The 24,000-nt window shown below is 39.7% G+C and overlaps 1 protein-coding gene across 11 annotated transcripts in view; it reads left to right on the forward strand.

Annotated features, from left to right (window-relative positions):
* Nucleotides 1-24,000, forward strand: part of LOC139765572 (DDB1- and CUL4-associated factor 6-like) — a 93,758-nt gene that overhangs the window by 37,565 nt on the left and 32,193 nt on the right. For all 11 annotated transcript variants that reach the window (XR_011716692.1, XR_011716693.1, XR_011716699.1 and 8 more), the window contains 4 exons: nt 1,661-1,811; nt 3,480-4,128; nt 12,321-12,784; nt 20,135-20,177. Coding sequence is in view for 3 of the 11 variants with exons in the window: in XM_071693155.1 (XP_071549256.1) it covers nt 1,661-1,811; nt 3,480-4,128; nt 12,321-12,784; nt 20,135-20,177 (1,307 nt within the window). In the remaining 8 variants the exon portion in view is untranslated. The remainder of the gene's footprint in view (nt 1-1,660; nt 1,812-3,479; nt 4,129-12,320; nt 12,785-20,134; nt 20,178-24,000) is intronic.

The raw sequence follows: 24,000 nt of genomic DNA on the forward strand, positions 1-24,000 counted from the left end.
AATGTGTTTGATGACAGAGTGGCATATGTAGGGTGTTTGGGTTGGGGTGGTATGAAAAGTGAGAGAATCTTAGAGAGTGGTTTGATGAAGAGTGAAGAGGTGTTGAAGGCCCTGCATGCAGTGAAATGCAGCAAGGCAGCTATAGTGGATGTTAATGCAGTTGGATTTCTGAAGATGGGATGTCTGTGTTGTTTATTGGTTAGTTAGGATTTTCAGAGCTTGTATGGATCATGGTGAGATACCTGAGGATAGGCAGAATGCATGTATAGTGCCATTATATAAAAACAGGGAATAGAAAGGAGAGTGTTTAAACTACCTAGGTATAAGTTTGTTGAGTGTACTAGGTAAGTTGTATGGAAGAGTAGTGAATGAGAGGATGAAAGCATGTATAGAGAAGCAGATTGAGGAGGAACATTGTGGTTTCAGAAATAGTAGATGATGTGTGGAGCAGGTGTTTGCTGTAAAGAAACAGAAGAATTTATATGTGGCATTCATTGATCTGGAGAAAGCATGATAGGATTGATAAGAGTTGTTTTGTGAAAGGTGTTAAGATTGTATGGTGTAGAAAGAAATGTGCTAGAAATAGTGAGAAGTTTTTAATCAAGGGTGTAAGGCGTGTATACGAGTATGAAGAAAGGAGAGTGAGTGGCTCCAAGTTAGGGTTGTTCTGGGGCGGAAGTGTGATGTCACCATTGTTGTTTAATTTTTTTATAGATGGATGGGTTTGTGAAGTGAGTCAGTCTTGTTTTGCTGATGACACAGCATTGATGGCAGGTTCCAGTGAGAAACTGCTGAAGTTGGTGACTGAGTTTTGTAGAGAGTGTGAAAAGTGGAAGTTGAAGGTCAATGTGAACAAAAGTTATTAGGTTTTGCAGGGTGAAGGAACAGGTTAGTTTGAGTGGAGAAACTTTGGAAGAAGTGAAGTGTTTTAGATACCTGGGAGTGGACATGGCAGCAAATGGAACGATTGAAATTGTAAGTGACCCCTTAGGTGGATGAAGGGATGAAGGTTCTGGGAGCACTAAAGAATGTGTGGAAGAGAGATCATTATCTGAGAGGACAAAAATGGGTATGTTTTGAGGTATGATAGTCCTAGCAATGTTGTATGGTTGCGAGACTTGGGCTATAGATGAGGATGTATGAAGGAAGTTGGGAGTGTTGGACATATGGAGAGAATGAGTGAGAAGAGGTTCACATAAAGGATATATGTGTCAGAAATGGAGAGGACAAGGAGAATGGGAAGACCAAATTGGAGATAGAAGTGTGGAGTGAAAAATGATTTGAGGACCTGATCATGCTGGAGGATGAAAATCATGCACAGGCTAGAGTGATTTTGAACAATGTGGTATACAGGGGTCAACATGCTGTCAGTGGACTGAACCAAGATGTGTGAATTTGTCAGGATAAACCATGGAAAGGTCTGTGGGGCTTGGGTGTGGATAGGGAGCTTTGGTTTCAGTGCATTGCACATGACAGCTAGAGAATGAGAGTGAACAAATGTGGCCTTTCTTCTTCTTTTTCATGCTACCTCCCAAATGCAGGAAATGGCAACCAAATATGAAAAAAGATATCATTTAAGGGCCACTTTACACTCTACCTCTCTACTCTTCTTCTATGTAATAGGCTTGTGTGTATGTGTAAGAGATTTAATAATTTTCAGAGCTATAAGGAAGTGTCCTTAGGAGCTACAGTGGATAATGATGCTGAAACAAACTCAGGCCCAACACTCAAACGTCTTCGCCTCCGTGGTGACTGGTCCGACACAGGCCCACAAGCACTGCCAGAAAGTGAGATGCGTAACCAAGCAGGAGGTAGGCTGATCTCTTTCAGACTATGATTTGATAAAGCTATTTATGAAGTCACTATTTCATCTTTGCTCTTCTTCCCATACTAATTATGTATCAGGTCACCATGCTAAGGTATTCACCTGGTTTGTATTGCATGGGGTTAACCCTTTCACTGCATAAGTTGATTTCAAGGGATAACCTCAAAATAAGCAGTTATCTGCTGAAGAAAAAATTATTATTATTATTTCATTTTTTATTTTTACGCTGTCTGCTATCTACCTATCTATCTCTGTACATCTCTGATGCCCGTTCCCATTGGGAACTCCATTAAGGGGGCAGCTATGGCAGAAGGTCTCCATAACTGTTGAACTCCAGTGCTGCTCTGTAGCCTTTAGTGCCTCACCCTTAACAGGCCACTGGCAGGGGGCAACTCTAGCTCTCCGTTTTAACCTGATGTTCCTTTCAACTACTTCTAATGTGTCTACCTTATATTCCTGCCAAATGTTATAACCTACCACTTCTACCTAATGTTCCAGCTAATGCTCCTACCTACTATTTCAACCTGTTTCTACCTAAAGCTCCTGTCTAATGTTCCTACCTACTACTGTCTATTGCTCCAACCATTTTTCCAAAAGGCAGGGCTAGCCTAAAGCACTCACCACAGGAAGATTTTAGAGTTGTGAAAAATGAGCTGTGTGAGATTAGTGTTGTCATGTGTCATTTGTGACCAGGAGAGGTTATATGTTTGTAGACATAATACCTACAGTCCACATATGGTTGAGGCTTAAAGAAAAGATAGCTACCTTGAAATTTACAAATATGACAATTTTACTAAAAAATTTTCTAAAAATCAGAATCTGTTACACTCATCTGAAATTAATATTAATGATGAAATATCAAGCCTTACATATTTTGCAGTCATATTAATAGCAAGGCCTATGACAGATGATATCATGATGTGGGAAAATGCTTTATGAAATGCATAGAAAAAGGCATGGGGTAGATCAAAATTTTTCAAACAAGGGAAAAATGATTTATTTAGATATACCTAAAAGTCACAGGAAAAGGGGTAAGATCAAAGGATGTGAAGTGAGAGCTGAAGGAGGATTTATGGAAGAATGTGGTTTTATTGCTTAGGTTATTGTTAAACTTTGAATTAGAAAATAAAAAGGAGAGGCATACAAAATTTATAAGGAGGATTAAGGCTGTTTTCATGTAAAGCTCATGCATTACTATATAGGTGTTAAACATTAATTATTCATTAACACATAAAGTATAAGTTGTTACACAGGTCAGAGGATATCATTGAAATTATTTTTGTCAAAACAGAGATTCCACCATGCTTCTAGTGAGTGAATTATTACTTTACAGAGCTTGGAGCAATAGTTTTGGCATTATTGGACGTTAGAAAATTTCTAGACATTCTTCCTGCTCGTACAGTTGCTTTCTAATAGGAATGCATTGAGTAGAGGAGACCATGGAAAAGGTCACAAAACATCTTTCTTATTAGGTCAATCATTAATGTAAAGTTTTTCTCAGAATGGAATTGGTATTTACCTTGAGGTTTGCTTGCTTGTAGGAACTTAAGGTATAGGATCATTGAATGAGTGTCACAACAGGCTATCATGGCACATTTTTTTTGTACTTCTCATATGCAGGATTCAGGCAACATAATAATCATTTCTTCCACAGATGTAGGACAAGCAAGGCCAACCTTGCATGCCACTCTTATGCAAAGGATGACAGATGTTCTCTCTCGCATGCTGAATGATCCTGGCACAAGAGCTTCCGTCCAGCGTACAGCCTCTGAATCTGAATCATCTCAGAACCGCTCAAATTCCCTCTCAGAAACAAGTGGTGATGTGGAAGTTGGTACAGAAAGTGGTCAGTCACCAACATCTAACAGTGATGTTCAGCCATCTACTTCTGCACCTTCAGCTGAGGCTCTGCATACATCATCAGCTACTGAAAGCTCTGTGGAAGGGGCTGCACAGTGTCCCTCAGCCTTGGAGGATCCTTTGTCTGGCTCACATGTTAACAGTTCTGATGAAACAAAGACTTCAAAAACAGACTCACAAAATGTGAAGCCAGTACAGTTAAGAGGTTTCCTTTTACCATTTTCATCTACACAACAGGGTTCTCAGCCATCACAACCAGAGGCAAGTGAAGCCATACCAGAAGAAATGGAAGTTGAAAGTTCAAGATGTGTATCAAGTGACCACAAGGATGAAAAATCATTGAATGATGCACAGAAAACAACTGATCCAGAGAGAGTGTTTGACTCCAGCTTAGAGGGTTTACAAGACCAGATTTCCTCTCTTAGACGAGGATTTGTACAAAAGTAAGTACTTTTTTGTTCCTTTCAATTAATTGCATCTTGAAATCTGTGATAGGTTTTTCAAAAGGCATACTCAGACATGCAGATCATATGGATAGGTATATTTTTTGTTTGTACAACACTTGTTGTCTGTAGTGCTACCTTCATCCATTTCTGTCGTCACCCTGCCACGTGGTAAACAGCATCACTACCCCTGCTTCAGCTAGGTAGCGTCAGGAAAACAGATAGAAAAGGCCACATTCGTTTACCTCAGTCTCTAGGTGTAATGTGTAATGCACTGAAACCATTACAGGCCTCACAGACCTTTTCATGGTTTACGGCAGATGCTTCACATGCCCTGGTTCAGTCCATTGACAGCTTAGTTAAAAAAGGATAGTTGATATTAAGTAACAGTTAATGAAAAAAAAAGATGCAGTTTAAGTAGTTCCATAGTTTGTTAGTGTGAAGAATCAGTTTTATGTCAGACTTGGAATTAGATAGTGTGTTATAGAGCTTGATCATTAGTCCTAGTGTTTATAGGTCAGACATACATAAGTTAGGGGCTCTCTGTTTTCTATTTCAGTACAGACACTTGGTTAAAGAAATAGAATAATTGAAGTTATGATGTTGGCAGGGGAGGCAGAGGTTTCACTATAATGAAGTATTCATGGTATAATGCTAGATGTAGTTATTGTATTTCCTTAGAATGACATGTTTTTGAAATATCCTTATTTTTAACCTACTAGTTTTCATTATAGAACTTAGGGGTGTCTATCAAGGGTCACTTCCCTTAACCCCACGCAGGGTCATCCAGGAAGGCAACCTTAGTCATTACCATCAAAACCATTACTTGTTTTCTTGATGTATATGTAGTAGTTTGCAATAGTTTTCTTTTACATTTGTTGTCTACATTCATATGAAAAGGAACATGAGTGAATGATATTTGCTGTATTTAAGAGGAGAAAAGTATGTTGGAACTGTTTTGTATTTGGTGGTGATTTTGATGTGGAGTTGCAGTCACATAAAGTTGTACCAGATTCTGCCTGCTGGAGGTTACACTGTGAGTGAAAAGTTATCCTTGACAAGGCTGTATCACTGGGAGGACAGTCTCATCAGAGAACTTCTCACCCCAGAGGAGTCTAGATTTCCTTGCTGCTGATTTGGTCGCAGAAGCCTTTAATAAGGTCCTGGGTAATACCGTGACTTTTTCATAGAAATGGGTTCTTGGGTAATTCTAAATAAACAAAGTGATGTAATGATGGTGGTGCTGATGTGATATTGGTAATGATGGTGTTGGTTGTGTGGTTGGTATAATGGTGGTGGGGATGATAGTGGCAATGGAAAATGGTGAAGTTATCACTGCTACAAGCCCATTATTTCTCTACCCTCCTTTCTGCTTATGGTGGCAGTACATCATAAATCCCTCTGCTCCATTAAATTTTTGCTTATATTATATCTTTTTTTTTCATACTTGATTGGCCTTTCCTGCAGAGCAAGGGAGTACCAGGAACAGACGAAGAAAGGGTTTGCTCCTGTCCATTCTGTAGCTATCATTTGCAATGCTCTGAAACCTTCGCCTCCTATCCACACCCAGGCCCAACAGACCTTTGCATGGTTTCCCCCCAGTTGCTTCGCATGCCCTGACTTAGTCCATCGACAGCACCTTGCCCCCACTATACCATATCATTGCAATCTACTCAATCTCATATGCGCCATTCACCCTCCTGCCTGTTCAGCCTGTTCACTGAAAATGTTTCTCACTCCATCCCACCATCTTCCCTTTCTCCTTTTCCTCTTCTTTTCTGACACATATATCCTCTTTTTCAACCTCTCCTCATTCGTTATCTCTATATGTCCAAACCATTACAGCACACCTTCAGCTCTCTCAACCACACTCTTCTTATTACCACACCTTTTTCTCTCTACCTTTTCATTGCTTACTCGATCAAACAAATTAGCTATAAGTAATTACCTATTTGTATTGTACATGAAGGGAGCTTACATTTATAGGGCCCCATATGACACATTTTCTGCTTTCATGTATCCTCTTAAATTTCTGCTTGCTGTCTGCATTCACCATATCTTCATTTATTTTTTCCCATTCATCCACCACTCCTTTACTATAAAAGTACTTTTTTACATTCTTTTGCAGCAAGTTTTATGCAGAATTTCATTTTGCCCTCGGAATTCCCTATCTTCATTTCTTGAAGAACTGTACACAGTCTACATCAGTCTATTTTAAAGATTAAGATATGATCAGGTCACCCTTCACCCTTCATTCATCCAAGGTGGGAAATTTTGAGGCTTCCAGGTGATCAGGTCACCCATCACCCCTCATTCATCCAAGGTGGGCAATTTTGAGGCTTCTAACCTTTTCTTGTAACTTAGACTTTGTTGCTCTCCTCTGTTCTTCCTCTGTTAGCTCTTTGTACTTCTTTAGGTGTGATGACCTACCTTGATGAGCATATTCAAGCTTTGGCCTTATCTCTGATGTGAACAGCTCCTTGAATGCTATACGTAATATTATTCGGTAACAGATAGTTGGTTTCCTATACTCTTCTCTTTAGACAGGACTTTGTGGATAGGTTAGTGGCAATGTAGACTCCCAAGTTTTTCACACACAAATTCATGCAGCTTGTTCTCTACAAGATGATAATTATTTCAAGGCCTTCTTTCACTGAGACCCAACCTCATTACTTTACACTTACTCAGATTAGATTTCATCAACCATGTATCAGACCAGCTTTAGAGTTTGTCAAAATTCCCCATGTAAGATGATGCAGTCCTCCACACTTGTCACTTCCCTCATGACCTTTGCATGATATGTAAACATATTCAGGTAAGAATCCACACCTTTAGGCAAGTCATTTACATAGATCAAGTGTTGTTTCTCATTTAGGTAATTTATCCTCTGTAAATAGTCATACATTTGTTGGGAGAAAAGTCTGGAATTCAGCACCTATTCCCAGTCTATATCTCTTTTTGCACTCAAGTATGTGCTTGAAGTAGGCTTGTGCATCCTCCCTACCTCCCCTTAAATGAATTGGTGTAATTACCAGTTTGTAATTAGCAATTTGTATTACTAGAGAGGAATTTCATTTCTGGAACCCCATCTCTTAATAATTGTCTAGTGTCATCTATATATGCTGACTGCATTAACCATTTCCTCAGTCATTTTATTCCCTTGATCCACCACTCTTACCCTATGAAATGACTTCTTTACATTTTTTAATGTTTCTTTCATGCTTTTATGGTATGTCCTTAGGTTGCTCTATCCTTACATATCTCAAAGAACTGTACACTGTCTGTGTCATCAATCAGTTTTAAGAAGTTAAGTATTGTGATTGAGTTTTCCTTCACTTTTCTCTCTTGGGCAAATTTAAGGCCTTTAGCCTTTCCCTATAACTCAGCTGTCTTGATTGTAGGACCATATTTGTTACCTTCCTCTGGACCTTCTCTGTTAGCCCTTTATGCTTTTTTTCAGGTGTGACTTTGCTTGACAAGCATATTCTAGTTTTGGCTTTATTTAAGGATATGAATGGCTTGCTCAAAATTTCCTAATCCATATACTTGATAACTCCTCTGATATTTGCTGGCAGAAAGTGTGTCTTCTCATCTGTTCTATGTATGAGGGACTGTGGTGACATGCATGGGACTATATCTGCTCCCAACTTCTTCTCACACACAAATTCCTGAAGCTTATTCCTTTTAAGATGATACTCATACCTTCTTTCACTTGGTCCCATCCTTGTCACTTTACATTTGCTTGAATTGAATTCTTGTCCTTTGTTCCCTTCCACAGAGATAATCATATATCCATTTCCCCTCATTTTTGTCTAATGATCCAGCGTTTTAATCAGCTGCCTTTGCAGTGCCATGTCAAATGCTTTCTGGCATTCCAGATACCTACAATCCACCCAGCCTTCACTCTGGATTAAGATATAGCCTACTCTCATGAAGAAATCTAAGAGAATTGTTACATGACCTCCTTTCCCTAGAACCATGCTCTCCTCTCTCTCATAGGTAATTTCTTTCTTCTCTGTAGAAAGTCATCAATTTTCTCTCCAGTTGTCTTTTCCAGAACCTTGCAGACCACACTCATCAATGAGACAGTCTGTAGTTCAGTGCCTGTTTTCTGTCCCCTTTCTTATAGATAGGTATGATGTTTGTCCTTTTCCATCCCCATGGCACATTGTCTCTCTCACATGACACCATGAACAGTATTTCAGGTTTATGTAGCATATTTGCACACATCTTTAGCACATATGGTGAAATTTCATTAGAGCCATGAGCCTTGTATTAGTCAAGACCTTTTAGTATTTTGTTGATATCTTTTCTATATTTTTCATGCATGATCATTGATTCCCATGTTAATGAGGTAACACCAGGAACAGATGAAGAAATGGCTTCATTCACTTAAATCCAATCTTTAGCAGTCATGTATAATGCACTGAAACTTGAGCCTTCTATCCACATTCAAGCCTTAAAATCTTTTCTGTGGCTTTTTTAGATACCTCACTGTTTTCTTAAACTTCCTCCTTATTCCACCTCACTGGTTTTCAGGCTGTAGTGGGTTCCACTGGGAAAACAGTGCCGAACATGTTATTCAGTTCCTAAATATCCTTCCATCATTCTCTACAGTTTTACCTTCTGAATCCCTCAGTCTGACAAAGTATTCTGATTATTATAAGGAAAAGTTTTATATCTATATTTATATTTATTATACTTTGTCGCTGTCTCCTGCGTTAGCGAGGTAGCACAAGGAAACAGACTAAAGAATGGCCCAACCTACCCACATACACATGTATATACATACGTCCACACATGCACATATACATACCTATACATTTCAACGTATACATATATATATATACATACACAGACATATACATATATACACATGTACATAATTCATACTTGCTGCCTTTATTCATTCCCATCGCCACCCCGCCACACATGAAATGACAAGCCCCTCCCCCTGCACGTGCATGAGGTAGCGCTAGAAAAAGACAACAAAGGCCACATTCGTTCACACTCAATCTCTAGCTGTCACGTATAATGCACCAAAACCACAACTCCCTTTCCACATCCAGGTCCCACTAAACTTTCCATGTTTTACCCCAGACGCTTCACATGCCCTGGTTCAATCCATTGACAGCACGTCGACCCCGGTAGACCACATCGTTCCAATTCACTATTCCTTGCATGCCTTTCACCCTTCTGTATGTTCAGGCGCTGATTGTTCAAAATCTTTTTCACTCCATTGTTCCACCTCCAAGTTGGTCTCCCACTTCTCCTTGTTCCCTCCACCTCTGACACATATATCCTCTTTGTCAATCTTTCCTCACTCATTCTCTCCATGTGACCAAACCATTTCAAAACACCTTCTTCTGCTCTCTCAACCACACTCTTTTTATTACCACACATCTCTCTTACCCTTTCATTACTTACTCTATCAAATCACCTCACACCACATATTGTCCTCAAACATCTCATTTTCAATGCATCCACCCTCCTGTGCACAACCCTATGTATAGCCCATGCCTCGCAACCATATAACATTGTTGGAACTACTATTCCTTCAAACATACCCATTTTTGCTTTCCGAGATAATGTTCTCACCTTCTACACTTTTTTAAACGCTCCCAGAGCTTTCGCCCCCTCCCCCATCCTGTGACTCACTTCTGCTTCACACTTCCGCTTCCATGGTTCCACCCACTGCCAAATCCACTCCCAGATATCTAAAACACTTCACTTCCTCCAGTTTTTCTCCATTCAAACTTACCTCCCAATTGACTTGTCCCTCAACCCTACTATACCTGATAACCTTGCTCTCATTCACATTTACTCTCAGCTTTCTTCTTTAACACACTTTACCAAACTGAGTCACCAGCTTCTGCAGTTTCTCACCCGAATCAGCCTCCAGCGCTGTATCATCAGCGAACAACAACTGACTCACTTCCCAAGCTCTCTCATCCATAACAGACTGCATACTTGCCCCTCTCTCCAAAATTCTTGCATTTACCTGCCTAACAACCCCATCCATAAACAAATTAAACAGCCATGGAGACATCATGCACCCTTGCCGCAAATCGACATTCACTGAGAACCGATCACTTTCCTCTCTCCCTACTTGTACACATGCCTTACATCCTCGATAAAAACTTTTCACTACTTCTAGCAACTTACCTCCCACACCATATATTCTTAATGCCTTCCACAGAGCATCTCTATTAGCTCTTATTATATGCCTTCTCCAGATCCATAAATGCTACATACAAATCCATTTGTTCTTCTAAGTATTTCTCACATACATTGTTCAAAACAAACACCTAATCCACACATCCTCTACCACTTTTGAAACCACACTGCTCTTCCCCAATCTGATGCTCTGTGAATGCCTTCATCCTTTCAATCAATACCCTCCCATATAATTTCATATTTCCTCCTTTTTGTCAACAGTTTTCTTTCCAAAGATTCTTTTTTCCTTTTTTCTTATCCTGTTATATTTGTTCCTTACTCCCATATACCTTTCTAATGCCGGCAGACTGGAGTACCCTCTATATCGTCATCTTTGCACATCTTGAGGATACTGTGTTTTTTATATCTTTTATTGAATAGGCTTTCTTCTTTTATGCCATTCTCTCAGTATTTGAGGCTAGACATACCAATGTTCATACTTCTTGCCTTTTCCAATACATATGGTTTGGTCAGACTTGAGCTTCTAGCAGTAAAGAGAAGTGTATTTTAAGCAGGAAAGGATGTTTTCTTAACTTTTTTTTTTCATACATATTCACCATTTCCCGTGTTAGTGAGGTTGTGTTAGTGACAGTTGGGTCCTACTGTTTACTCATTTTTTGTATGATATTTTAGAAATGTTTGAGGTGTGGGCATTTTACTCATTACTGTCTATACTTCTTCAAAAATGAATTATTCCTTGTAATTCCAACATGTACTTACCTAGGCTTGTTTTGATGATGAAATGAAGAACATAATCAATCCTCAAGAAATGCGATTGTAATTTAGGGTTTATACAGTGTTTTATTGATATGTGAGATTTAGAACTCTGCTAGACTTTTTGAATATCCTTTAATTATTGTATATGTCATTTCCTTATAATCAAATATTCCCCTTTTTTTGAGCCAGCACCTCAGTGGTTGTCAAATTGCACCCCTCTGACCCCATTAGCTGTCTTTTCTTCCTGCATCATCTATACTTGGACTACTGGCATTCTGTTCATAAATATACGATCTCTGTCATACATAACTCTTGACAACACTTAACTCACATGGCTCGTTCTTTGTAACTATATTTTTCTATGGTGAACACTATGCACTAGCCCTGCCTTTTGACAAAATAGCAGGAGCAACAGATAGAAGTAGTAAGTAGGAACATTTGGCAGGAGGATTGGGTAGATTTTGTAGGTAGGACCATTAGATAGGTGTATTGGGTAGAAATACTCAGGAGGAAAATTAGGTAGGAACCTCTGCAAACACTGCTCTGGAGTTGCCCTCTGTGGCCTTTTAAGGGTGAGGCCCTAAAGTCTAAGAGGCAGCCCTAGAGTTCACCCTTCTGAGGGAGTTCCAAAAGGGAAGATGCATCAGATATAGATAGATAGATAGATTATACTAATAAAATAAAGCTTTCAGAGCAGAAAACGTATATGAAGAATATATAAGTACATGGTAATTCCATTCTGGAAATTATCCCCTGGGGATAGGGGAGAAAGAATACTTCCCACGTATTCCCTGCGTGTCGTAGAAGGCGACTAAAAGGGGAGGGAGCGGGGGGCTGGAAATCCTCCCCCTCGTTTTTTTTTTTTTTTTTTTTTTTTTTTTGATTTTCCAAAAGAAGGAACAGAGAACGAGGCCAGGTGAGGACATTCCCTCAGAGGCCCAGTCCTCTGTTCTTAACGCTACCTTGCTAACGCGGGAAATGGCGAATAGTATAAAAGAAAAGAAAGAATCAATCCTACATCATAGCAGGTTTTATGATATGTATAGGTGTTGGAAAATAATATATCATGTACAAATGAGATCTTTCCTTAGAGGGAGTAGGCCTTTTCATTTGAGCATTTACCTTGATATGGTTTTGTGAATTGCAGCACAGTATTCGGATACCATATTTGTATAATGCCATGACTTTTTACAACATACCTCATCAAGCAGATTATGCTAATTCATTCCTAATATGATTGAAATGCCCTCTTCTGCCAGACATCAGGTGGAGCCATCTGTAAATCTGTCTTATTCTGGACAAGGGGTTGGCAGTGGCATGATAAGCCTTGGAGTTGGTGATGAGGTTTCTCGAGATACTGGCTCACATCATGAAGTAGAAGAACCAAGTAGCTCCCAAGCAGCACTACTGTCTAGTTCACCTCAGCCTCAGTCAAGCAGTATCTCACAGTCCCACCAATCAACTGAAAGTAATGTATGTGATCAACCATCATGTTCATCTTCGTCTTCATCGTTGTCTTCATCATCACCATCACGTCAGCCTCCAGTTACCAAAGCTCATTCAATAACCACATCAAGCTCTAGTCCTGCCATCTGTGATATGGAAGTAGAACCCTCATCATCTAGTCAGGCTGGACGAGGAGGGCCTGGATCAGAGGCAGTGGCACAGGGATCATGTAATCATGGGACAAGAGCTAGTGAACTAAATCTTGGACCTGCTCTTGGTAAAGTATAGAATTTCTGTTTGTAATCTGCCTGTATTTCATTTAAGAGTAGGGTTATGTATACAATGTGTCTTGCATTAGATACTTGCAAATACTACAAACAGATACAGGAACTAACCTATAGAGGAGCTGCCCAGCATACAAGCAAAGTTTTAAGATTTTGCAGCTCAAGTAAGGTGGGTAGTGGAGTGTGAAGGAGTTCTTAGTGATATATCTTTTAGATGTAAAGCTTGAATGTGCTTATTTCAAGATGTTGATAGGAACTGGGAGTGAAAGATCTCAGGTTTCAGATTAAGTGACCAGTAATGTTGACAACTTCAGTGGACCAAGTTTTTTACATTATTGATCATTGTAAGGATATTCAAACAATAAAAGGAGTGAGTTGGGGAGTAAGTATATTTAAGAATTGCTATTATAAATTGTATTCTTGAATAATTAAAAGGTAGTAAAATTTTCCCTGAAGGCAACAATGTCATTGTCAGTTGATGAGAGATGCGATTTAACCTCTCCTGCTGATAACTATTATTTTTTGTCAATAAGCTACTTTGCTTTAATTATTATTGATTTGGGAGAACAGTTTAAAACCCTTAGCAATATCTGAGCCAAGTGAAATAGAGATCTCAAAAGCAGTCATGGAAATTAGCAAGGCCAGCTGGGCAAGCCTTTTATTGAATACAGCACTCAGTAATAAAGTTTTTTTAGTTTCAAATTGAATTGTAATCAGCCATGAATTCAAATAAGGGAATGTAATAAAACCAATCAGTGTTGACTAAATCCAAAAGGAAAAGACAGGAGAGATAAATGAAGGATGAATCACCTGGCAACAGATATCTGGAAATGTGAGAATTATTGAAAAACAACATCAAAATTTATCATGACTGGAGGAGGATATAAAGAAACTGAGGGATCAGTGTATCATGAAAGGTGCCATGATATTAGATAGGAACTCAGGGCATAAAGATTAGATAATGGTTATGAAAGCAACTTTGTTAGAAAAAGTAGTGTAGGAAAATGAGAAAAACTGGAGGCAACCAAAAGAAAAGAACTTAGAATGATAAGAAGAGCAGGAAAGGTGAGAGCGGAGGGGGGTATTCTAAGTGTCTAGAGAATGTTGAACAGTAGAGAATATCCACTGCACATTATATGGAAACTGCTGAAAATAGTGAGCAGGAAAGGGTTCAAGTAGATGGTACGACCAAGGAGGTATATTACCAGTCCTACCTGTCTGGGCATCAGGAGGGTTAGTGACATCTGCTTAGTGAGCCAGCACTTTAGTGGTTGTCAAATTGCACTCCTCTGACCCAGATAGCTGTCTTTTCTTTCTGCCTCACTGACATGTGGAGTACTGGCATTGTGTCCACAACATACAATCTCTCCTCTTCATATGTAACACTTCACTCAAGCAGATTATTCTTCATTCTAGATTTTCCTGAGGTGAGCACTATGTGTTAGCCCTGCCTTTCGGCAAAATGGTAGCAGCAGTAGATAGAAATAGTAGGTATTATTATTAGGTGAAAACATTTGATAGAAGTAATAGATAGGAGCATTAGATAGAAGTAGTCATTAGGAACATTAGGTAGGAGCCTCTGGAAACACTGAGCTAGTCTTTCCCTCTGCCAGTAGCCTGTTAAGGGTGAGGCACTAAAGGCTAAGAGGCAGCACTGGAGTACTTTAGATTTGGAGACTCAGTTGCCATGGCCATCCCTTTGAGGGAGTTTCAATTGGAACAGGCATCAGAGACATAGATAGGTAGATAAACGGTTTGAAGGAGCAGTTTCTGGGCTCACATCATGATGACTGATGCATTGGCTCAGGAACTTGGGGATATTGTGATGGAGATGCCCAGGAGATTGAGTGAAGCTATGGATAGAATAATATTCTCTGTTTGAGGTAAGAACAATCAGGAAAATGTATGATCCAATAAATGAATAATATAAAAAGTTCAAAGCACACAGAGTCACTGCTTATTAGCATAAAGGGAGATGAAGGCAAGCAAGTATGAATATGTACTTGTGTAATTATGTATATGTCTGTATATGTGTGTGTATGTATTTGTTGATGTGTACATGTATGTATATATACTTGTATGGGTGCAAGGAAACAGACGAAAGAATGGCCCAACCCACCCACATACACATGCATATACATAAACACCTACACATGCACATGTACATACCTATATATTTCAACATATACATCCATAGTTGTTAGAAGCAGTAAAAAGTTTTTATCGAGGATGTAAGGCATGTGTACGTGTAGGAAGAGAGGAAAGTGATTGGTTCTCAGTGAATGTAGGTTTGCGGCAGGGGTGTGTGATGTCTCCATGGTTGTTTAATTTGTTTATGGATGGGGTTGTTAGGGAGGTGAATGCAAGAGTTTTGGAAAGAGGGGCAAGTATGAAGTCTGTTGGGGATGAGAGAGCTTGGGAAGTGAGTCAGTTGTTGTTCGCTGATGATACAGCGCTGGTGGCTGATTCATGTGAGAAACTGCAGAAGCTGGTGACTGAGTTTGGTAAAGTGTGTGAAAGAAAAAAGTTAAGAGTAAATGTGAATAAGAGCAAGGTTATTAGGTACAGTACGGTTGAGGGTCAAGTCAATTGGGAGGTAAGTTTGAATGGAGAAAAACTGGAGGAAGTGAAGTGTTTTAGATATCTGGGAGTGGATCTGACAGCGGATGGAACCATGAAAGCGGAAGTGGATCATAGGGTGGGGGAGGGGGCGAAAATTCTGGGAGCCTTGAAGAATGTGTGGAAGTCGAGAACATTATCTCGGAAAGCAAAAATGGGTATGTTTGAAGGAATAGTGGTTCCAACAATGTTGTATGGTTGCGAGGCATGGGCTATGGATAGAGTTGTGCGCAGGAGGATGGATGTGCTGGAAATGAGATGTTTGAGGACAATGTGTGGTGTGAGGTGGTTTGATCGAGTAAGTAACGTAAGGGTAAGAGAGATGTGTGGAAATAAAAAGAGCGTGGTTGAGAGAGCAGAAGAGGGTGTTTTGAAATGGTTTGGGCGCATGGAGAGAATGAGTGAGGAAAGATTGACCAAGAGGATATATGTGTCGGAGGTGGAGGGAACGAGGAGAAGTGGGAGACCAAATTGGAGGTGGAAAGATGGAGTGAAAAAGATTTTGTGTGATCGGGGCCTGAACATGCAGGAGGGTGAAAGGAGGGCAAGGAATAGAGTGAATTGGATCGATGTGGTATACCGGGGTTGACGTGCTGTCAGTGGATTGAAGCAGGGCATGTGAAGCGTCTGGGGTAAACCATGGAAAGCTGTGTAGGTATGTATATTTGCGTGTGTGGACGTATGTATATACATGTGTATGGGGGTGGGTTGGGCCATTTCTTTCGTCTGTTTCCTTGCGCTACCTCGCAAACGCGGGAGACAGCGACAAAGCAAAAAAAAAAAAAAAAGTCTATATACATACACAGACATATTTTTTTATTATACTTTGTCGCTGTCTCCTACGTTAACGATGTAGCTCAAGGAAACAGACAAAAGAATGGCAAAACCCACCTACATATACATGTACATACATAAATGCCCACACATGCACATATATATACCTATACATTTCAACCTATACATTTTTTATTATCCTTTGTCGCTGTCTCCCACATTAGCAAGGTAGTGCAAGGAATTTGAACACTCACCTTTATCTCCTTTGCCTTTATACAGTGGCACTATGCATACATTTTGCCAATCCTTAGGCACTTCACCATGAACCATACATACACTGAATATCCTTACCAACCAGTCAACAATACAGTCACCTCCTTTTTGAATAAATTCCACTGCAATACCAACCAAACCAGCCGCCTTGCCGGCTTTCATCTTCCGCAAAGCTTTCACTATCTCTTTTCTGTTTACCAAACCATTCTCCCTGATCCTCTCACTTCTCACACTGCTTCAACCAAAACACCCTATGTCTGCCACTCTTTCATCATACACATTCAACAAACCTTCGAAATACTCACTCCATCTCCTTTTCACTTCACCGCTACTTGTTATTACCTCCCCATTAACCCCCTTCACTGAAGTTCTCTTGTCTTATGCGTTTTATTTACCTCGAGGATGTAAGGCATGTGAACGAGTAGAAAGAGAGGAAAGTGATTGGTTCCCAGTAAATGTTGGTTTGCAGCAGTGGTGCGTGATGTCTCCATGGTTATTCAATTTGTTTATGGATGGGGTTGTTAGGGAGGTGAATGCAACAGTTTTGGAGATGGGTGCAAGTATGCAGTATGTTGTGGATGAGAGGGCTTGGGAAGTGAGTCAGTTGTTGTTCGCTGACGATACAGCGCTGGTTGCTGATTCAGGTGAGAAACTGCAGAAGTTGGTGACTGAGTTTGGTAAAGTGTGTGAAAGAAGAAAGCTGAAAGTAAATGTGAATAAGAGCAAGGTTATTAGGTACAGTAGGGTTGAGGGACAAGTCAATTGGGAGGTAAGTTTGAATGGAGAAAAACTGGAGGAAGTGAAGTGATTTAGATATCTGGGAGTGGATTTGGCAGCGGATGGAACCATGGAAGCAGAAGTGAGTCACAGGGTGGGGAGGGAGCGAAGGTTCTGGGAGCATTGAAGAATGTGTGGAAGACGAGAACATTATCTCGGAAAGCAAAAATGGGAATGTTTGAAGAAATAGTGGTTCCAACAATGTTATATGATTGTGAGGTGTGGGCTATAGATAGGGTTGTGTGGAGAAGGGTGGATGTGTTGGAAATGAGATGTTTGAGGACAGTATGTGATGTGAGGTGGTTTGATCGAGTAAGTTATGAAAGGGTAAGAGAGATGTGTGGTAATAAAAAGAGTGTGGTTAAGAGAGTGTATTGAAATGGTTTGGTCACATGGAGAGAATGAGTGAGGAAAAATTGACAAAGAGGATATATGTGTCAGAGGTGGAGGGAATGAGGAGAAGTGGGAGACCAGATTGGAGGTGGAAGGATGGAGTGAAAAAGATTTTGAGCAATCGGGGCCTGACATGCAGGAGGGTGAAAGGCGTGCAAGGAATAGAGTGAATTGGAACAATGTGGTATACCGGGGTGGATGTGCTGTCAATGGATTGAACCAGGGCATGTGAAGCGTCTGGGGTAAACTATGGAAAGTTTTGTGGGACCTGGATGTGGAAAGGGAGCTGTGGTTTTTAGTGCATTATACATGACAGCTAGAGACTGAGTGTGAACAAATGTGGCCTTTATTGTCTTTTCCTAGCACTACCTCGCATGCATGCGGGGGAAGGGGGTTGTCATTCTGTGTGTGGCAGGGTGGCATTGGTAATGAATAAAGGCAGCAAGTATGAATTATGTACATGTGTATATATGTATATGTCTGTGTATATATATATATATATGTGTACGTTGAAATGTATAGGTATGCATATGTGCGTGTGTGGACGTGTATGTATATACATTTGTGTGTGGGTGGGTTAGGCCATTCTTTCGTCTGTTTCCTTGCGCTACCTCGCCAACGCGGGAGACAGCGACAAATGATAATAATGATGATAATTTATTATACTTAATTGCCATCTACCATGTCAGTGAGGTAGCACAAGGAAAGAGATGAAGAATGGCCCAAGCCACCCTTGTACACATGTATATACACAAATGCCCATATATGCATATATACATGCACTTACATTTCAACGTATACGTACATATACATATATAAATATGTACATATTCATACTTGCTGCCTTCATCCATTCCTGTCGCCACCCTGCCACACGTGAAATAGCATCCCTCATTTGTGAGGTAGTGTTAAAAACAGAAAACTGAGCCTTAGAGGGAAAAAATCTTCAGCTGGCCCCATTCTCTGTTCCTTCTTTTGGAAAAGTTAAAAGTGGAGGGGAGGATTTCTAGCCTTCTGCTCCCACCCCTTTTAGTCACCTTTTATGACATGCAGGGATGGGCTATAGATAGGATTGTCGTGTGGTTTTATGCACATAACATATCACTCCCACCACTGTGACCTCCTGCAACATATGTGCTATACCCTGTGAGATGGGGAGCAACAGGAATGGATGAAGGTAAGCATGAATTTGTACATGTGTATATATGTATATTTCTGTCTATGTTTATGTATGTATTGATATGTATATGTATGTATATGCTCTCCAGTAGCAAGGATTTGAACCCGGACCATTTGTGTGGCAGCGGGAACTGCTAATCGCTTGGTTATGATTGCCCCTAATAGGGAAATGACTTCGAGAGAGTGAAAGAGTAAGCCAAAGACAAAGAGGTTGATGAGTCAAAACTAATGGATGTGGGCAGAAAGAGGGATGATAGATGTAAATCTTTAATTATTTTTGGACTGAATGAAGATCATTCACCAGATAGAGAGTAAAGGGGAAAGAAAGAAGAATACTCATTTGAAAATTGCTAGAGGCTGTCAAATTCCCTGAGGCAGTTTCTGCGATAAAATGAAAAATTAGTTGTCATCAAGACACAAGAGAACAACCAATTATGATTACATTTGCTGTAGAGTTATTTTGCCTGAAGATACTTACACAGGCAAAGAAATTTAAAAAGAAAATAGAATTTAGTTGGTAATACATCATACTCAGTAGACCAAGGGAGGAAGAGAGAAAAATGGCAAAAAAGGGAGACATCTAAAGAGCCAAGAGAACAGAAAATGCTCTCCATCACTGCCAAGAGGTAAGAAATGTTGGGTAATGATATGTCCAACTGAAAGTGATATAAATGCAGATGGAATACTAGTAAATGGTTAAGGGCATAATTTAAGGATTATATTCGGGAAAACACACCTTATTTTGTTGGAGTTGTGAAAACTAAGGTTACTAAAGAGATAAGATCTTGCCTTCTATCCCTAGAGGGGTACATGACTATAAAGAGGGAAAGAGAAGGCAAAGGAGGAGGAGGATTGGTTTTTCTACCAAAGGGAAACTGAAAGTTTCAAGATGAATTATCAGCTAAGCATTTAGGTTCCTGAACCACTATGCCACTTCTCACCCAAATATTTGTTGATGAATTGGTTGGATGATGAATATTGTAGAATATATGGAGTTGATATGTACTTTAGAGAATTGATTGAGAAATAAAAAACTGATGAGGAGACTAAAAAGATGTGGGATTGAAAAGGGAATTGTTAATTGATTAAGGAAGAGGGAATATAAAGTGGTTAGAAAATATAGAGACATAGATGTATACCTTGAGGAGAATGTGGAGACATTACATATAAGTGAAGAAATATTTTGTATATAGGGCTGTGATGCAAAGAATAGAATGTTTTCGAAATGGGATGATCTTGTGTTTGCTTGACTTATGTTTTGTAGAATGTTTACTTTTCTTATTAGGAAAAATTATGAATGATAAAATTATATAATTTTCTCCTGACAGATTTTGGGGATGATGATAGTGATGATGAGCCTTTCAGTGCTAGGTAAGTGTTATTTGTATGTTTAGTATATAGAAAGGACTTGAAAATTTGGTAGATATATTTTATGCTCTCAGTATATATAGAATCCTGATACTGTGCTTTTTAGCTATTACAGTGAGTAAGACTGATCAGTTTATCAAGGTATCAAGCTTTGTTTATGTTGAAATGGTATAAAAAGAGTGATGGTTTTCTTGTAACTATTGTATGATATAGAGATGGGTTAGCTCACAAGAAAAAATTTATTTGCTTTTCCTTTTTTGTGTGATACTAAAGTCATCTATTTTTCTGTCTATCTATCTGTCTCTATCTGTCTGTCTATCTATCTATCTATCTATCTATATATATTGATATGTATATGTGTGTATATGCCTTCCAATAGCAAGGATTTGAACCCGGACCTTTTGCATGGTTGCGTGAAAGTCTCAGTAACTGGTGAACTCCAGTGCCACTTCTTAGTCTTTAGTGCTTCACCCCTTAACATGCTATAGGCAGAAAGCAATACATGCATAGTGTTTTCAGAGGTTCCTGCCTAAAATCCCTATGGAATGGAAATGATCATTTCATCTTCAAATGTAAATCAGATGAATTGATAAAATATGTTTTTTGCTTGATCACATTAGTATAGCAACCACAAAATCATAAAGGATAATACTCATGATTTACATACGAGAAGACCTGGGTACAGTCCCTGGTTCAGGCATGGCTAGCATGGTATTGTACCATGGCTTATATATAGTAGCATGATAACAAGTCCTTAGATAAAGCTAACGTTAGACAGAGGCAACCATGATATTGGTTATCTCTGCCTAGATCATACCTTAGGATTTTTTTCCGTTTGATTTCTCAGTGACTGGACTACAAGTTAGACATATTCCAACTCAATTTTACCCAAAGTTTTACTATTTGCATACTTCTTTCTCACATTACTTTCATGTTCATCCATCCTTCACTATATTAAATAAATGCATTCTTGATAAATCCACACAGTGAAATCTGTTATAGTAAATTCCATTTTCCCCTTAGACATCCATTATGCAATTGGAGATGCATTTTTATGAAAAGTATATCAGCCCCAACAAATGAAAAAACACCAACACTACAGACGGCCCTTCATAACGAGGACAAAAAGTGGTTGGCCATTTTTATAGGTAGCTTCATCTCTAAAAACTTCAACTCTACAATGAAGTTTTTTCATTGGGCAGTTCTTTCTCCAGCTCTCTTCAGTCTGTTCCTACATGACCTCCCATTACCTCAGGCAAAGGACATATGAAGCATCCAGGGGAAATCATGGATAGGTCTTTGGGTTTGGTTGTTGATATTGGGATATGGTTTCGGTGCGCTACACATGACAGCCAGAGAATGGATGTGAGTGAATGAGGTCTGTTCTCCATCTGTTCCTGGTGCTGCCTTACTTGTACAGGAAAAGGCAAAAAAGTATTACAGTGCAAGTGAAAAGTCTCCTCTAGCAAGGCTGTATCATAAAGAGTATAGTCTTGTATAATCTTCTCAACCCAGGGAAGTCTCCATTTCCTTGCAACTTGAAGTTGCACAGCTTTGGGTTGCAGGATTCTTGAGAAAGGTCTTGGTAAACACGTAAACACCAGGACCTTTTCTTAGTAATTGGTGTGGGAGTAAGTATAGAATATATATATATAAATCCCTGGGGATAGGGGAGAAAGAATACTTTCCATGTATTCCCTGCATGTTATAGAAGGTGACTAAAAGGGGAGGGAGCAGGGGGCTGGAAATCCTCCCCTTTTGTTTTTAGGTTTCCAAAAGACGGAACAGAAAAGGGGGCCAGGTGAGGATATTTCCTCTAAGGCGCAGTCCTCTGTTCTTAACGCTACCTCACTAACTCGGGAAATGGTAGATGTGTATGAAATATGATAAATGTAATAAAGGCAGCAAGTATGAATTATGTGCATGTATATATGTATATGTCTGTGTATGTATGTATGTATATGTATATGTTGAAATGTATAGGTATGTATAAGTGTGTGTGTGGACGTGTATGTATATACATGTGTATATGGGTGGGTTGGGCCATTCTTTCATCTGTTTCCTTGTTTCGTCTTGTTTCCTTGTTTATGGGTGGAGTTGTCAGGGAGGTAAATGCAAGAGTTTTGGAAGGAGGGGCAAGTATGAAGTCTATTGTGGATGAGAGAGCTTGGGAAGTGAGTCAGTTGTTGTTCACTGATGATACTGCGCTGGTGGCTGATTCGTGTGAGAAACTGCAGAAGCTGGTGACTGAGTTTGGTAAAGTGTGTGAAAGAAGAAAGCTGAGAGTAAATGTGAATAAGAGCAAGGTTATTAGGTACAGTAGGGTTGAGGGAAAAGTCAATTGGGAGGTAAGTTTGAATGGAGAAAAGCTGGAGGAGGTGAAGTGTTTTAGATATCTGGGAGTGGATCTGGCAGGGGATGGAACCATGGAAGCGGAAGTGAATCATAGGGTGGGAGAGGGGGCGAAAGTTCTGGGAGCATTGAAAAATGTGTGGAAGTCGAGAACATTATCTCGGAAAGCAAAAATAGGTATGTTTGAAGGAATAGTGGTTCCAACAATGTTATATGGTTGCGAGGCATGGGCTATGGATAGAGTTGTCCGGAGGAGGATGGATGTGTTGGAAATGAGATGTTTGAGGACAATGTGTGGTGTGAGGTGGTTTGATCGAGTAAGTAATGTAAGGGTAAGAGAGATGTGTGGAAATAAAAAGAGCGTGGTTGAGAGAGCAGAAGAAGGTGTTTTGAAATGGTTTGGGCACATGGAGAGAATGGGTGAGGAAAGATTGACCAAGAGGATATATGTGTCGGAGGTGGAGGGAACGAGGAGAAGTGGGAGACCAAATTGGAGGTGGAAAGATGGAGTGAAAAAGATTTTGAGTGATTGGGGCCTGAACATGCAGGAGGGTGAAAGGCGGGTAAGGAATAGAGTGAATTGGATCGATGTGGTATACTGGGGTCGACGTGCTGTCAGTGGATTGAATCAGGGCATATGAAGCGTCTGGGTTGAACCATGGAAAGTTCTGTGGGGCCTGGATGTGGAAAGGGAGCTATGGTTTTGGGCATTATTGCATGACAGTTAGAGACTGAGTGTGAATGAATGGGGCTTTTGTTGTATTTTCCTAGCGCTACCTCGCACACATGAGGGGGGGAGGGGGATGTTATTCCATGTTTGGCGAGGTGGCGATGGGAATGAATAAAGGCAGACAGTGTGAATTGTGTGCATGTGTATATATGTATGTGTCTATGTGTGTATATATATGTGTACATTGAGATGTATGGGTATGTATATTTGCGTGTTTGGACGTGTGTGTATATACATGTGTATGGGGGTGGGTTGGGCCATTTCTTTCGTCTGTTTCCTTGTGCTACCTCGCAAACGCGGGAGACAGAGACATATATGTATATATATATATATATATATATATATATATATATATATATATGTGTGTGTGTGTGTGTGTATATATATATATATATAGGTGGACAGGAGAGCCCAGTTTATTGTATACCAAGAAGTAGATGATATCTGTAATTAGCGCTAATCTTTATAGAAGGACCTCGGATATAAAGGACTGAAAGATTGTTGAACTGGCATAAATTTCTAGGAATGAGTATGGAGAGCATGGTCTGTAGGCTCTAGTGTAAGATTTCTTTGACTGACGAAAGGGGTTTAAAGTTATGGGATTGTTTATGGATAGGTTAATCTGTAGAGTGGTGAAACAGAGGATTGAACTTGTGAGACTGGATTAGGAAATGTTAGGAAAGTGAGAGTGATAGATAGTATGGTCATATGTAGGGAATTAACAGGAAGGATGAAAGGAAGGAA

This window comes from Panulirus ornatus, chromosome 4 (genome assembly GCF_036320965.1).
Source record: "Panulirus ornatus isolate Po-2019 chromosome 4, ASM3632096v1, whole genome shotgun sequence".
NCBI classification, from domain to species: Eukaryota; Metazoa; Arthropoda; class Malacostraca; order Decapoda; family Palinuridae; genus Panulirus; species Panulirus ornatus.